General features: G+C 42.1%; 1 protein-coding gene across 1 annotated transcript in view; it reads left to right on the forward strand.

Moving 5' to 3' along the window:
* LOC142759668 (cytochrome P450 3A9-like) overlaps positions 1-16,653 on the forward strand; it is a 59,324-nt gene that overhangs the window by 17,035 nt on the left and 25,636 nt on the right. The window contains exon 7 of the mRNA XM_075862091.1: positions 354-502. Coding sequence (XP_075718206.1) covers positions 354-502 — 149 coding nt within the window. The remainder of the gene's footprint in view (positions 1-353; positions 503-16,653) is intronic.

The following is a 16,653-nucleotide window of genomic DNA, read 5'->3' on the forward strand; positions in this document are numbered from 1 at the left end:
GGAAAAACAGCAGAGGACTGCCTGGTTCCCCAACACTCACAGGGGGTTAACATAGACTGTAAACGGGCTGAAAACCCACCTGAAGCTAAGGAAAGAAAAGAAATTAATAAAAATAAAATAAAAAAATAGCAGCATTAGGTCTTGTCTACATCTTAAAGCACTAGGCTAAAATACCCCTGGTGCTGTTTCCGCCAATGATTAACAAGAAAAGTTTTACCCATCCTTTGCACATTACATATTTTATTGTAGCATGCAATACATTGTTTCATCTATGTTTAACTCCCTTATATAATTTATTTATATAATATAATAATAATAATTGAATTGATACCTTGCTATATGTTTTGTTTTAGTGTGTTAGGAGCATATAGTTTGGATGTGATCGCCAGTAGCTCATTCGGTGTGGACATTGACTCGTTGAACAAGCCCAATGACCCATTTCTTACCCAAACCAAGAAACTGCTGAAAGTTGGATTCCTCAGTCCAGTACTCCTATTTGTGGGTAAGGTTTTCCACTGAGGTTTTTTTATTTTTAGCTAACATTTTTGGAACAAAGTGCGAGGCAATACATTTTAGTTATTGTTTATTTTATTCTCCTTATTTGATATGTATGCATGTTCCTCTCCACCTGAATCCAGCAATCTGGCAGAACAGGGTCCAATGTATCTGTGTTTTCATGATAGGTGGGGTCCCAGAGCTGGGGCTATGCCATATATGTATATGTTGGGAAATCCCCTTTAGATGAACACTTAATGTTCCTTAATGACCAAATACTTGTTAGTTATTTAAGGCATGTTCTAATTAGACAACTATACCTTTCGTTTAAAAAAAATATTTTTGCTTCTTTTGTTGTGATGGGTAGGAGGTCTTTCTTTCCATTTTTAGACACATAGGGGGAGATTTATAAAGCAGTCTCTCTCTTTCTGTGTTAAAATGGCAGAAGCAAGTCCTTTGCAATGCAAGGTTAATCCACTCGAACATTCCACGATTTATTGTTAGTTGGATTTGTACGGAATCCGACCGAAGAAGCCTCTATATGCTTTTATAGGAAATCGGAAATATACGGAGGACAGTAGAGGTCTCATGTACTTCTACTGTAGCCCTATTAACCTCTTCAGGACTGAGCCTGTTTTGGCCTTATGGACGAAGCCGATTTTTCAAATCTGACGTGTCACTTTATGTCGTAATAACTCCGAAATGCTTTTACCTATCCAAGTGACTCTGAGATTGTTTTCTCGTGACATATTGTACTTTATGTTAGGGAAAAAATATGGTAGATAAAGTCAATATTTATTTGTAAAAAACACCAAGATTTAGAGAAAATTAGAAAAAATTTGCATTTTTCTAAATTGAAATGTATCTACTTGTAAAACAGATAGTAATACCACACAAAATACTTACTAGTTTATATTTCCCAAATGTCTACTTTATGCTGGCATCGGTTTTTGAACATTCTTTTCTTTTTCTAGGACGATACAAGGCTTAGGAATTTAGCAGCAATTTCTCATATTTTCAAGAAAATGTCAAAAGCCTATTTTTTCAGGGACCAGTTCAGTTCTGAAGTGGCTTTGAGGGCCTTATATATTAGAAAGTCACCATAAATCACCCCATTTTGAAAACTGCACCCCTCAAAGTATTCAAAACAGCATTCAGAAAGTGTTTTAACCCATTAGGTGTTTCACAGGAATTAAAGCAAAGTAGAAGGGAAATATACAAATTTCATTTTTTTTTTTCAAAAATTCATTTGTAATACATTTTTTTTCTGTACCACAGAAGGTTTTACCCAAGAAATGCAACTCAATATTTATTGCCCAGATTCTGTCGTTTTTAGAAATATCCCACATGTGGTCCTAGTGCGGTAATGGACTGAAACACCGGCCTCAGAAGCAAAGGAGCACCTAGTGGATTTTTGGGGCCTCATTTTTTTAGAATATATTTTAGGCACCATGTCAGGTTTGAATAGGTCTTGTGGTACCAAAACAGTAAAGACCCCCCAAAAGTGACCCCATTTTGGAAACTACACCCCTCAAAGAATTTCACTAGAGGTAAAGTTAGCATTTTGACCCCACAGTTGTTTTGAATTTATTTGAAATAGTATGTGAAGATGAAAATCTACTTTTTTTTGTGAAAAAACTTAGAAATTTTAAATTTTTACAAGGAATAAAGTAGAAAAGCACCCCAACATATGTAAAGCAATTTCTTCCGATTATGGCAATACCCCATATGTGGTAATAAACTGCTGTTTGGACCCACAGTAGGGCTCAGAAGGGAAGGAGCACCATTTGGATTTCTGATTTTGCTGGAATAGTTTTCAGTGCCGTGCCGCGTTTGCAATGCACTGGAGGGATGAAAACAGTGGAAACCCCCCAAAAGTGACCCCATTTTGGAACTACACCCCTCAAGGAATTTTTCTAGGGGTAAAGTTAGCATTTTGACCCCACAGTTGTTTTGCTGAATTCATTGGAATTAGTCTGAAAAGGTAAATATCTACTTTTTTTTCTGTAAAAACGTAGACATTTTTAATTTTTACAAAGAATAAAGGAGAAAAACCACCCCAACATTTGTAAAACAATTTCTCCAGATTACGTAAAGACCCCATATGTGGTAATAAAGTGCTGTTTGGACCCACACCGGGGCTTAGAAGGGAAAGAGGGCTATTTGGCTTTTTGGAGCTCAAATTTAGCTGGAATAGTTTTTGGGTGTCATGTCGAATTTGCAAAGCCACTGAGATACTGAAACAGTGGAAGCCCCCCAAAAGTAACCCCATTTTGGAAACTACACCACTTAAGGAATCTATCTAGGGGTATAGTGAGCAGGGCTGCCACCAGAAATTTCTGGGCCCCATACTGCTAATGAGTCTGGCCCCCACCCCCTCATCATTAGAAGGGGGGGTGAAATGTAAAGGGGCGGGAGGTGGGGCACATTAAAAAGAAAACTAGCAGGGTTTCTTTGGAGGAGCAGGGCAGAGACAGGAGGTGGGTGTCGGATGGCAAAGGGGAGAGACTAAGTGCCAGGGCTGGGAGAACTGAAAGTGGCAGTGGTAGCCAGGGGGAGACGCAACCTCACAGGGGCTCTGTGGAGTGACAGGGAAGAGACAGCGGCTCTGTGGGGGGCAAAAAGGGAAACAGTGTGTGTGTGTGTGCAAAGAATCTGTCAGGGTGTAGGTGGGGCAACATAAACAAAAATCATTGCACTGAAGCTGAGTCACTCACCAAAATGTAGTTCTGGCTGCTGCAGTCCCTAAGATCTCCCACCGCCACGGGCATGCCTGGATGATGCTTTTGCATTCTCTTCACACGCCACACACACATACGTTATCTGTGTAAAAAACACACAACAAAATTAATTCAGACACCAAACCAGAAAACCCTCTCTACAGGGGTGTGTGTGTGGCACTCTCTACAGGGGGGTGTGTGAGGCGCTATCTACAGGGGGTGTGGAGTGCTATTTACAGGGGGCTGTGTGTGGTGCTATCTACAGGGGGCTGTGTGTGGCACTCTCTACAGGGGGCTGTGTGTGGCGCTCTCTACAGGGGGGTGTGTGTGGCGCTATCTACAGGGGGTGTGGAGCGCTATTTTCAGGGGGCTGTGTGTGGCGCTATCTACAGGTGGCTGTGTGTGGCGCTATCTACAGAGAGTGTGTGTGGCGCTATCTACAGGGAGTGTGTGTGGCGCTATCTACAGGGAGTGTGTGTGGCGCTATCTACAGGGAGTGTGTGTGACGATATCTACAGGGGTGTGTGTGGCGCTATCTACAGGAGAGTGTGGGTGGCACTATCTACAGGGGGTGTGGTGCTATCTACAGTGAGGTATGTGCAGCGCTATCTACAGGGGGTATGTGCGGCGCTAAATACAGGGGTGTGTGTGCCAATATCTACAGTCGGGTGTGTGTGCCACGCTTTACAGGGGATTCCAGGGGCGTGGCTTAGCGCGCAGCAGGAGCGGTCGCATGATCTGAGAGCTCCGCCGTGAACCCGCGCCAAAGTTATCCTGCAAGTAATCCTACAGCTTCTAAAAGCTATAAACATACCTTCCAAACGGTCCAGGCGGTTGAAGGCGACTACCGGAGCAAAAATGAGTCCAACCAGAGGTCAGTCGGCCGCGGAAAAGTTGCAAGGCTTTGCAAGAGGTGAAGGGCAAGATGGCGGCTGCACTCCTCTTCCCCAGCGCTCTAAGGGAGGAGGTGGAGGAGCAACCTCAGGCAGTCAGGATACAACTACAGAGGAAGCCTCGGAGCCCACACTGTCTGAGATGACGACCCAGCTGCTGACAGCTATTGCGGCCTGTAAAACCTCACTCACCGGAAAGCTGGAAGAGGTAAAGATTGACATAGGGCTAATGAGGCAAGACATGCAAGCCATGAGGGAGCGCATAATGCATGCGGAAGAAAGGGTATCTGGGCTGGAAGATAGAACGGCATCCTTGCCTGGGGCAATCGCTGATCTGGAATCGGCAGCAGAATTGTGGAGACAAAAATCAGACGACATGGAAAACAGGCTAAGGCGCAACAACATCAGGATAATTGGCATGCCTGAACGAATAGAAGGTCAAAATCCGGGTGAATTTGTATTGCAATGGCTTAAAGACCTGCTCCCAGACGCGCCATTTTCGCAGGCCTTGGCGGTTGAAAGAGCCCACAGAGTGCCGGGGAGACCACCACCCCCAGGAGCACCCCCTAGACCGCTGCTGGCACGCCTACTCAACTGCAATGACCGGGACATGATTCTACGCCTGACACGTCGATTACCGGAGATCACCTATAATGGGGCAAAGGTGTCTATATTTCCTGATTTCTCTGTTGACCTGCAAAAGCGGAGGGCGACATTTTTGGCCGTCAAGAGGCGCCTGAGAGATCTGGGCATCCTCTACTCAATGTCATATCCAGCCCGACTACGTATTGTGGATGGGGAAAGATCCATATTTTTCAACTCCCCGCAAGAAGCTGACGACTGGGTGAGAAGTAAAAGATCGGCACGCCAAAATTAATATTATTGATCAACGCAGTCGGCGACTCATGCAAGGCGGACTGATGCTATTGACCCAATCTGTATCACCGGAACCGTGGGACAGTTCGCAAGGACTCTCGGTATGTCTAATCCTGACGGTGATGCGGATGGGGCCGGATGGAGATCGGTTGGCCAAGATGCCTTTCTACGTCAGCTAAATATGTGAGACGACACTCCTGAGGAGACTACCGCACGTATCCTTAAAAATAGAAGCTTGAACAGTTGCTGTTTGGCGCGGGGATTACCCCCGATTACTTAAATGCCACGTTTCTGGGCATGCAACGGCAATGTAATATGCATCTTCATGCATTGTCTGTATTGTTATAATGTTTACAACTGGTTTATCTTGGTTATAAGTTGGAATGTGCCGCGGATGCGGATAGATTTAATACTACTAAGGTACAGATGCAACCGTGTAAGAGATGTATTGATTCATTTATACTCACCTCTGCAACAGACGAGAATGTTACTGTATATCAGGAAATATGGCTTACTCCTGCAAATGGAGATCGCAATGTATAGATGTCTTCTTTAACTGCAATGTCCTGGAACGTGAGGGGTATGGGTAATCCGCAGAAGCGAGTTATACTGTATAGCCACATCCGTAGAGTTAACCCTCATATATTGTGCCTCCAGGAGACTCACTTAATACCCGCCAAAACGAGAACAGTGACCCGACCTTGGGTTCAGTGGTCTAGCCACTCTTGTCATACTTCATACTCAAGAGGTGTTTCAATCCTGGTGCACAAATCCGTGAGGTGGGAGGCCATCCATACCAAAGTTGATAGTGAAGGCAGATATGTGTTTGTGTATGCCCTCATAGAAAATGTTCCCTATGTAATACTGGGCATGTACATCCCCCCGCCCGCATCTATGCGAATTTTACATATGGCTGCTGCCTTTGCCGCAACTTATCCGACCGCTAAAGTACTGGGAATGGGAGATTTCAATATGGTAGTGAACTGCAGCCTTGACAGACTTAACACTTCCTCTGAGGGGGATAGGGCGGCACCCGACATGTCTGTATTGGGCTTATGGTTGGATGAGATGGGGTGGATGGATCTTTACCGATATAAACATCCGACAGCTAAAGTGTATTCATGTCACTCACTAGGCAGACACTCCCTATCACGCATTGATTATATGGTGGGTAATGCTCTTGTTGTGCCCATGGTTAACTCTATCTCCTATAGAGCGTCGGATCATTCCCCTATGGTGGCCAGCCTTAGCCTCCCCGGTCCTACTAGGCCTGGGACGTGGAAAATACACCCCTTTTGGCTGACCCTGATAGGCCCTCAAGATAGAATCCCAGATCAATTGGAGGTGTTTAACATGGACCATAGTTCATTTGAGAATTCCAGTATTGCATGGGACACCTTGAAAGCTTACCTTAGAGGATGTCTTAGGTCCACGATTTCATATATTAAAAAAGATTCTACCAGGATTGAATTAGAGCTAGAGCAGCAATGCAAAATTTTAGAGGGTAAATTCATAGATGACCCTACAGACACGAACAGGGATCTCTGGCTGCAAACAGGGCGGAAATACATTATGCTGCTTCAGGAAAAGGCAAACAGGAAAATATTTTTTACCAGGCAATCGTATTTTGAATTGGGCAACCAGTCTAGTAAGCTACTGGCACACTTAATCCACCAGAACTCTAAAAGTCCAGCCATCCTCAAGATACAGGGGGGATCGGGGGAGAGCTTGACGGACTCCCTAGGTATAGCCGAGACATTTGTACAATTCTACAAAGAGTTATACACCTCCCATTCTAGATACGATGTGTCAGAGTTTAAAACCTATATGGATGGTATAACGTTCCCTACACTGAGCACAGAAGGCAGAATCGAATTAGAGGCCGATGTGACGGAGGAGGAGATACGGGAGGCCATGGGGGACATTTCAAAAGGGAAGGCGTCGGGCCCAGATGGGATTCCTATAGAGGTGTATCACAAATACTCGGAACATCTCATCCCTTCCCTACGCGATATGTTCTCCTATGCACTAGATAGGGGGCGGCTGCAGCCTATGGTGCGGGCTCAGCACGTGACACGCTCCATATATCACCCTCCACACCACGACATGCTATTAAGTCATGGTGCGCGATGGGTTTAATGCGCAGCAGATGGTGCAGAGTGAAAATTAAAATTTTCGACTGATGTGCCATTTTAGTGCACTACATGTTATGCCCAGTTTGTGCCACAAATACCTCATAAAATATTAACCGGGTTCTCCCGGGTATGGCGATGCCATATCGGTGGACTTAAACGGCCGTTTGGGCACGCTGTAGGGCTCAGAAGGGAGGGTGCGGCATTTGGCTTTTGGAGCGCAGATTTTGCTTGGTAGTAGCTCTGGCGGTTTGCTGGTATTTCAGTTTATAATGTGGGGGCATATGTAGGCTGGGCAGAGTACATCAGGGGCATAATAAGAGGGTATAATAATGGGGTAAATAAATAATAATCCGCAGATATGTGGCCAGTGTCGCACTTATAAATGGCGCCCGATCCTATCCGCTTTTGGAACACTGCACATTTTGCATCGCCATATTCTGGGAGCCGGAAGTTTTTTTATTTTTTCACCACCGGAGCTGCATAAGGACTTATTTGTTGCGGGACAATCTGTAATTTTCATTGGTACCATTTTGGGCTACATGCGATTTTTTTTTTTTTTTTTTTTTTTGATTTTTTTATATCACTTCTTATTCAATTTTTCGGCAAGCAAGGTGACCAAAAAGCATCAATTCTGACAATGTTTTTTATTTATTTTTAACGGCGTTCACCCTGGGCTATAAATGACCATTATATTTTATTCTGTGGGTCGGTACGATTACGGCCATACCATATGTATATAGGTTTTTTTTAATGTTTTGCAGCGTTTGCGCAATAAAATAACTTATTTAGAAAATACATTATTTTTTGTGTCACCATATTCTGAGAGCCATAACTTTTTTAATTTTCAGTCAAAAAAGCTGTGTAAGGGCTAGTTGTTTCGCGGGATGGGTTGTAGTTTGTATTGCTACTATTTTGGCGTACATGCAACTTTTTGATCACTTTTTATTGTAGATTTTGGGAGGGGTGGTGACCAAAAAATAGTGATTCTGGCATTGTTTTTCGTTTATTATTTTTTGCGGGAAAAATAATATTATAGTTTTATAATTGGGGTCGTTACGAACGCTGTGATACCAAATATGTGTACTTTTTTTTTACGTGTTCATTTTTTTTCCTAAAATAAGAGACTTACTATAGAAAAAAAGCAGTTCTTGTTTATGTCACTTCTAACTTTTATTTTTACACTTTTTTTAAAACATTTTTATTCTTTTTTTTACTTTCTTTACTTGTCCCACTAGGGGACACTTAGACTTGCAGCTTTGATCGCTGCTGGAATACATTACACTACCTACGTAGTGTAATGCATTCCAACTGTCATTGTGTCGTGACAGTCACACTGACAGGAAGCCTACGATGACCACCCTCCGGCTGGTCCTCATAGGCCTCTGTACATAGCAGCCCGGAAGCCATTGTCTGGCGTCCGGTTGCCATGGGTACCATCGCCAGCCCCCGTGATTTCACGTGGGGGCTGCAGATCGTCGCTAAACAACTTAAATGTGGCGATCAAAACCGAACAACGCAATTAAGGCGTTAACTGACTAAATCAGCGGCGATGGGCCCCTGATCGGCAATGGGGAATGCAGGTCAGACACCCTGCACAGTTAACCGCCGCTGCGGTGTAGCGCCGCGCGGCGGTTAACTGTCAAAGCACTGACGTAACTGCTCGTCGAGGTGCACGAAGTTACTGCACACATCGACGTGTAGTTATGTCAAGGTGCGGGAAGGGGTTAAGGCTCTGTATAAAATGCAGTCATAATATGACCATGTGATTGAGCCTTAATTTAACTACCTTATATAATTTAGCATATGTAAGTAAGCGGCAGACCTACCGGTAAGGCTTCATTCACATCTGCGTCGAAACTCCTTTCATGGGTTCTGTCTGAGCTTTCAGTCAGGGTAACCCATAAACAGAATCCAAGCTGAAACAAACGGAAACCATATTTTATTGTTTTGTTTTTTTACCCCATTATAATACCACCTGACTATGCTCCTGATGTACTCTGCCCAGTTTACATGTACCCCCACGTTGTAATTGAAAACACCAGCAATACTCAAACAAATTTACTACCATGCAAAATCCACGCTCCAAAAGCCAAATGCCGCTACTTCCCTTAGGAACCCTACAGCGTGCCCAAACAGCTGTTTACTTCCACATATATTGCATCGCAATACCCGTATGAACACTTTTAACAATTTTTGGGGTGTGTATCACCAGTGGCACAAGCTGGGCACAACATATTTGCCACTGAAATGGCATATCTAGTGAAAAATTGCAATTTATACTTTGCACCATCCACAGCGCAATCATTTATGGAAAATACATGAGGTGAAAATGCTCACTACACCCCTTAATAAATGCCTTGAGAGGGGTGTATTTTCCAAAATGGGGTCACTTCTCGGGTTTCTTTTATTATTTCACATCAGAGCCTCTGCAATTGTGAACCAATACTTTGTAAATCGCCAAATTAGGCCTCAATTTCACATGGTACGCTTTCACTCCTGAGCCTGGTCAAATGTCGATGCAAAAGATTAGGGCCACAAGTAGGGTGTTTCCAAAACCGGGAAACACGGCATAATAATTACAGAGCCGTCTTTTCATGGTGGCACAAGCTGGGCACTACATATTGGCATACCTATGGAAAAATTCCCATTTTCACTCTGCAACATCGAGTGCACACTAAATTCTGGAAAACACCTGCAGGGTTAACATGCTCACTACACCACTATGTAAATACCTTGAGGGGTGTAGTTTCCAAAATTGGGTCACTTCTGGGGGGTTTCCACTGTTTTCATCCCACAGGGGCTTTGAAAATGCGACATAGCACCCAGAAACCAATCCAGCAAAATCTGCACTCCAAAAGCCAAATGGCGCTCCTTCTCTTCTGAGCCCTACTCTGTGCGCAAACTGCAGTTTATGACCACATGTCGGATATTGTTGTACTCAGGCGAAATTGCTTTACAAATATTGAGGTGCAGAATATGAAAAATATTGAGCTAAAGCTACGTCTTATTGAAGAAAAAAGATTTTTTTCAACTTCGCTGCCCAATTCTAATAAATCTATGAAACACCTGTGGTGTCAAAATGCTCACTATACCCATAGATGAATTCCTCAAGGGGTGTAGTATCCCAAATGGAGTCACTTTTGGGTAGTTTCCACTGTACTGGTACCTTAGGGGCTTTGCAAAAGCGACATGGTGCCAAGAAACCAATCCAGCAAAATCTGTGCTCCAAAAGTCAAATGGCACTCCGTCCCTTCTGAGCCCTGCCGTGTGCCCAAACAGTAGTTTATGACCACATATGGGGTATTGCTTTGGCTCCTCAACCTGGTACCTGGAGCATCAGTTGTCTGGTGTGACACCAATCAGGCTATGAATCCTTGCACATCAGTGTGGAATTGTGGTACTGCTGGGGGATACGCGTGTCCATCCTCTTCCCCCCTCCCTCTTCTCTCCTTCCCTTTCCCTTTCTTTATGGTTTCCGTACTCCAGAGAAGTTGCTTTACAAATGTTGGGGTGCTTTTTCTCCTTTATTCGATGAGAAAAAGGAAAAATATTGATCTAAAGCTACATCTTATTGAAGAAAAATTATTATTTTATTTTCGCTGCCCAATTCTAATAAAATCTATGAAACACCTGTGGGGTCAAAATGCCCACTACACCCCTAGATGAATTCCTTTTGGGGTGTAGTGTCCAAAAAGGGGTCTTTTTTGGGGTGTTTCCTTTGTTTTGGCATCACAAGAACTTTTCAAACCTGACATGGTGTCTAAAATATAATCTAATAAAAAGAAGGCCCCAAAATCCACAAGGTGCTCCTTTGCTTCTGAGGCCTGTGTTTCACCACTACTTTGCTTTAATTCTTGTTAAACGCCTAAAGGGTTAAGAAACTTTCTAAATGCTGTTTTGAATACTTTGAGGGGTGCAGGTTTTTTTAACATGGAGTGACTTATGGGGGTTTGTATTGTAAAAGGCCCTCAAAGCCACTTCACAACTGAACTGGTCCCTGTAAAATTAGCCTTTTAAAATGTTCTTGAAAATGTGAGAAATTTCTGCTAAAGTGCTAAGCCTTGTAACATCCTAGAAAAATAAAAGAATGTTTAAAAAAAACAATGCAAACATAAAGTAGACATATGGGAAATGTTGATTTTCAACCATTTTGTGTGGTGTTACTATCTTTTTTACAAGGAGATACCAATTTTTCGCTACATTTTGGTGCTTTTCACAATTAAATACTGAATGTATCTATCAAATTTTACCACTAACTTAAAGTCCAATGTGTTACGAAAAACCTGGTCTCAGAATCGCTTGGATAGGTAAAAGCATCCCAAAGTTATTACCACATAAAGTGACACGTCAGATTTTACAAATAAGGCTCTGTCAGGAAGGTCAAAAGTGGCTGCAGCGGGAAGGGGTTAAAATCATATTAATATGTTACAAGATACATAAACAATTTATTGACAAAAAGATGTGATTAACCCCTTCCCGCTTTGGCCATTTTTGACCTTCCTGACAGAGCCTCATTTTTCGAATCTGACATGTTTCACTTTATGTGGTAATAACTTCAGAATGCTTTCACCTATCCAAGCAATTCTGAGATGGTTTTCTAGTGACACATTGGACTTTATGTTACTGGCAAAATTTGCTCGATACATTCAATATTTAATTGTGAAAAACCGCAAAATTTAGTGAAAAATTGAAAAAATGTGCATTTTTCTAAATTTAAATGTATCTGCTTGTAAGACAAGCAGTTATACCACACAAAATTGTTACTAATTAACATCCTCCATATGTCTACTTTAGATTGGCATCATTTTTTTTAATATCGTTTTATTTTTCTAGGACGTTACAAAGCTTAGAACTTTAGCTGCAATTTCTCACATTTTCAAGAAAATGTCAAAAGGCTATTTCAGTTGTGAAGTAGCTTTGAGGGCCTTATATATTAGAAACCCCCAATAAGTCACCCCATGTTAAAAACTTCACCCCTCAAAGTATTCAAAACAGCATTTATAAAATTTCTTAACCCTTTAGATGTTTCATAGGAATTAAAGCAATGTAGAGGTGAAATGTTAACATTTTTTTTTTTTTATAAAAATTCATTTTTAATCCATTTTTCTTGTAACAACGAACGTTTTACCAAAGAAACACAACTCAATATTTATTTCCCAGATTCTGCAGTTTTTAGAAGTATCCCACATGTGGTGCTAATGGACTGAAGCACCAGCCTCAGATGCAAAGCAGCACCTAGTGGATTTTGGGTCCTCCTTTTTATTAGAAAATATTTAGGCACCATGTCAGGTTTGAAGGACTCTTGCAGTGCCAAAACAGTGGAAAGACCCCATTTGAGAAACTAGACCACTCAAGGAAATTATCTAGGGGTATAATGATCATTCTGACCCCACAGGTTTTTTTCCAGAAATTAATTGGTAGTAGGCAGTGAAAATTAAAATCTACATTCTTTCAAAGAAAATGTAGGTTTATCTAATATTTTCTCATTTCCACAAGGACAAAAGGAGAAAAAGCACAACCACATTTATAAAGCAATTTCTCCCGATTAAAACAATACCACACATGTGGTCCTAAATGGCTGTTTGGCCACACGGCAGGGCATAGAAGGGAAAGAGCACTATTTGGCTTTCAGAGCTCAAATTTAGCATTAATGGTTTAGCATTTGCTAAGCCACTGAAGGACCAAAACAGGGAACGCCCAAAAAGTGACTCCATTTAGGAAACTACACCCCTTGAGGAATTAATCTACGGGTGTAGTGAGCATTTTGACCCCACAGAGGTTTTAAAGATTTTATTAGAATTGGGCAGTGAAAATAAAACCAATCCTTTTTTTTTCAATAAGACGTAGCTTTAGCTCAAAATTTTTAATTTTCTCAAGAAATAAAGGAAAAAAAGAACCACAATGTTTGTAAAGCAATTTCTCCCGAGTATGGCTTATACAATACAAACCCCCATAAGGCACTCCATGTTAAGAACCTCACCCCTCAAAGTATTCAAAACAACATTTAGAAAGTTTCTTAACCCTTCAGGCGTTTAACAAGAATTAAAGCAAAGGAGTGGTGAAATACAGGCTTCAGAAGCAAAGGAGCACCTTTTGGATTTTGGGATCTTCTTTTTATTAGATTATATTTTAGGCACCATGTCAGGTTTGAAAAGGTCTTGTGATGCCAAAACAAAGGAAACACCCCAAAAAAGACCCCTTTTTTTGAAACTACACCCCACAAGGAATTCATCTAGGGGTGTAGTGAGCAGTTTGACCCCACAGGTGTTTCATAGATTTTATTAGGATTGGGCAGTGAAAATAAAGAAAATCCTTTTTTCTTTTTTTTTTTTTAAAGTATGTATTTTTTATTTTCCAACAATTACAGACAAATGAACAAAAATTCAACAACATGTCCCATGGCAATAACATCTCTGAACACTTATATCAATATGTTGAAGAAAATATAACCTACAAGTCATATAAATTATTGCAAAGGATCCTCGTTAGAACGGTATGAGAGATTTTACCCCAAAAACAAAGGAAATTAAAACAAGAGTATCAATGTTCATAGGACATGTAACACATAAAGGAAACCATAAAGAAAGGGGAAGGGAAGGAGAGAAGAGGGGGCGGATTCATGCAAGGATTCATAGCCTGATTGGTGTCACACCAGACAACTGATGCTCCAGGTACCAGGTTGAGGAGCCAAAGCATGCAATCAGCTTTTGTTTAATGTGAAGTGGTAAGAGAGGTATAAAATTCTCCCACAGCTTAAAAAATCCCTCAGTTTTGTGCTCTTTCCGAAGAGAGGAAAATCCTTTTTCTTTAATAAGACGTAGCTTTAGCTCCAAATTTTTCATTTTCTCAACAAATAAAGGAAAAAAGAACCACAACGTCTGTAAAGCAATTTCTCCTGAGGTATGGCAATACCCCATATGTGGTCATAAACGGCTGTTTGGACACACAGTAGGGCTCCGAAGGGAAGGCGCGCCATCTGGCTTTTGAAGTACAGATTTGGCTGGATTGGTTTCTAGTCGCTATGTCGCATTTGCAAAGCCCCTGTGGGACCAAAACAGTGGAAACCCCCCAAAAGTGACCCCATTTTGGAAACTACACCCTTCAAGGTATTCACCTCGATATGGCAGAGTGAAAATGGGATTTATTTTCCATAGATATGCCAATATGTGGTGCACAGCTTGTGCCACCATAACAAGACAGCTCTCTAATTATTATGCTTATTAACACCCTACATGTGGCCCTAATCTTTTGCCTGGACTATAGACAGGGCTCAGGTGTGAAAAGAGTACCAAGCGAAGTTAAGGCCTAAGTTCGCAACTTACACAGTATTGGTTTACAATTCCAGAGGCTCTGATGTGAAATAATACAAGAAATCCCTGAGAAGTGACCCCATTTTATAAACTACACCCCTCAAGGCATTTATTAAGGAGTATAGTGAGCATTTTCACCCCACAAGTCTTTTCCATATATGATTGCGCTGCGGATGGTGCAAAGTAAAAATTAAATTTTTTCCCTAGATGTGACATTTCAGTGGGAAATATGTTGTGCCCAGCTTTTGCCACTGGAGACACACACCTCAAAAATTGTTAAAAGGGTTCTGCCGGGTATGGCGATGCCATATATGTGGAAGTAAACTGCTGTTTAGGCACACTGTAGGGCTCAGAAGGGAAGGAGCGCCATTTGGCTTTTGGAGCGTTGATTTACTTGGTAGTAGTTTTGTTTGGAGTTTTATTCAGTTTATAATGTGGGGCATATGTGAGCTGGGCAGAGTACATCAGGGGCATAGTCAAGCGGTATAATAATGGGGTAAACAATAAAATAATCCATAAATATTTGTTACACTGTGAAGCAATCCTTTATGCACAGGCCAGTGTCGCACTGATAAATGGTCCTTTCTTATCCCGTTTTGGTCCACACTCGGCACCTTTGCAGTTTGGGTAATTTTGCTGGGAAAGTGTCGTCCTGGTATAATACGGGCACCCTCGCTTCCAGCAGATATGTTTGGGCCCTCCCCTTCCTGGTTCCCCAATTTTATGGCCTTCATAAATCGCCACTTGAAACAGAAGAAATGTTCCCCTCGGGCCTGCACAACTGGATATTTTTCTTTCCTGACTTATTGGAGCCTTAACTTATTTTATATTTTCATAGATGTAGTGGCATGAGGGCTGTTTTTTTGCGGGATGAGCTGTAGTTATTATTGGTAGCATTCTGGGGTACATGCGACTTTTTGATCACTTTTTTTCTTTTTTTTTTGGGAGGCAAGGTGATCAAAAAACAGCAATTCTGGCATAGTTTTTTTTTATGTAGCGTTCACCACGTGTCATAAATTACATGTTAATTTTATTCTGCAGGTCAGTCAGATTCCTGCGATACCAAATTTATAGCGCTTTTTTATGTTTTACAACTTTTTGCATAATAAAATGACTTTTGTAAAAATAATGTATTTTTTCTGTTGCCATGTTGTGTGAGCCATAAGTTTTTCATCGACTGAGCTGTGTCAGGGCTTGTTTTCTGCAAAACAAGCTATAGTTTTTATAGGTACCATTTTTGGATACATGCGACTTTTTGATCACTTTTTATTTCAAGTTTTGGAAGACAAAGTGACCAAAAAAACAGCAATTCTGGCAGTATTTTTTAGGTTTGTTTTTTTACAGGGTTCACTGCGCGGGACAAAATAATATAATATTTTTATAGTTCAGGTCGTTATGGATGTGGTCATACCAAATATGTATGGTTTTATTATTTTTTTTCAATAATAAATGACTTGATATGGGAAAAAGGGTGATAGTGTTTTATTTTAGTACTTGAAACTTTTATTTTATTTTACTAGGGGACTTGAAGGTCAAACTGTTTGATTGATGTTCTAATACATTGCACTACCTATGTAGTGCAATGTATTAGAACTGTCAGTTGTTCACTGACAGCAAGCCGATCTGGCCCCAGCTCAGGTCGGGGCCTAATCAGCTTCTGTAATGGCAGAAAGGAGGCCATTGTTTGGCCTCCTGTTACCATAGTAGCAGTCGGCAGCCTTGCGATCGCATGGCAGGCTGCCGATTTGCTACAAACCACTAAGATGCAGCGATCACTTTGGATCGCTGCATCTAAGGGGTTAATGGCAGGAATCAGAGCTAGCACCAGTTCCCGCCGTTACAGCGGGGTGTCCGCTGTAACATACAGCAGGCACCCACTGCTGATGACGCTGCCTCAGCTTCTGAGCCGGAAGCTCAGCCTGCGCCATCTTGCCGATGGTATCAGAAGTCTTTTAGGCCCCGACGGCGAGCAGGGCATAGGAGGCTTCCATTGCTGGCTGACCGGGATGCCAGTATTAGGCCTCCGGTTGCCATTGCAGCAACCGGCAACACAGCGATTACGTTGCTGGGGTGCCGGTGGCTCATAACCTCTCACATGCTGCAATCTCTATTGAACGCAGCGTCTGAAGGGTTAATCTGCCGGATCGGATGCTAGCTCAGGTCCTGGTCATTACATCAGAGTGCCAGCTGTAACATACAGCTGAAACCCGGCGGTGATGGTGCG

Source organism: Rhinoderma darwinii, chromosome 4 (genome assembly GCF_050947455.1).
Source record: "Rhinoderma darwinii isolate aRhiDar2 chromosome 4, aRhiDar2.hap1, whole genome shotgun sequence".
NCBI classification, from domain to species: Eukaryota; Metazoa; Chordata; class Amphibia; order Anura; family Rhinodermatidae; genus Rhinoderma; species Rhinoderma darwinii.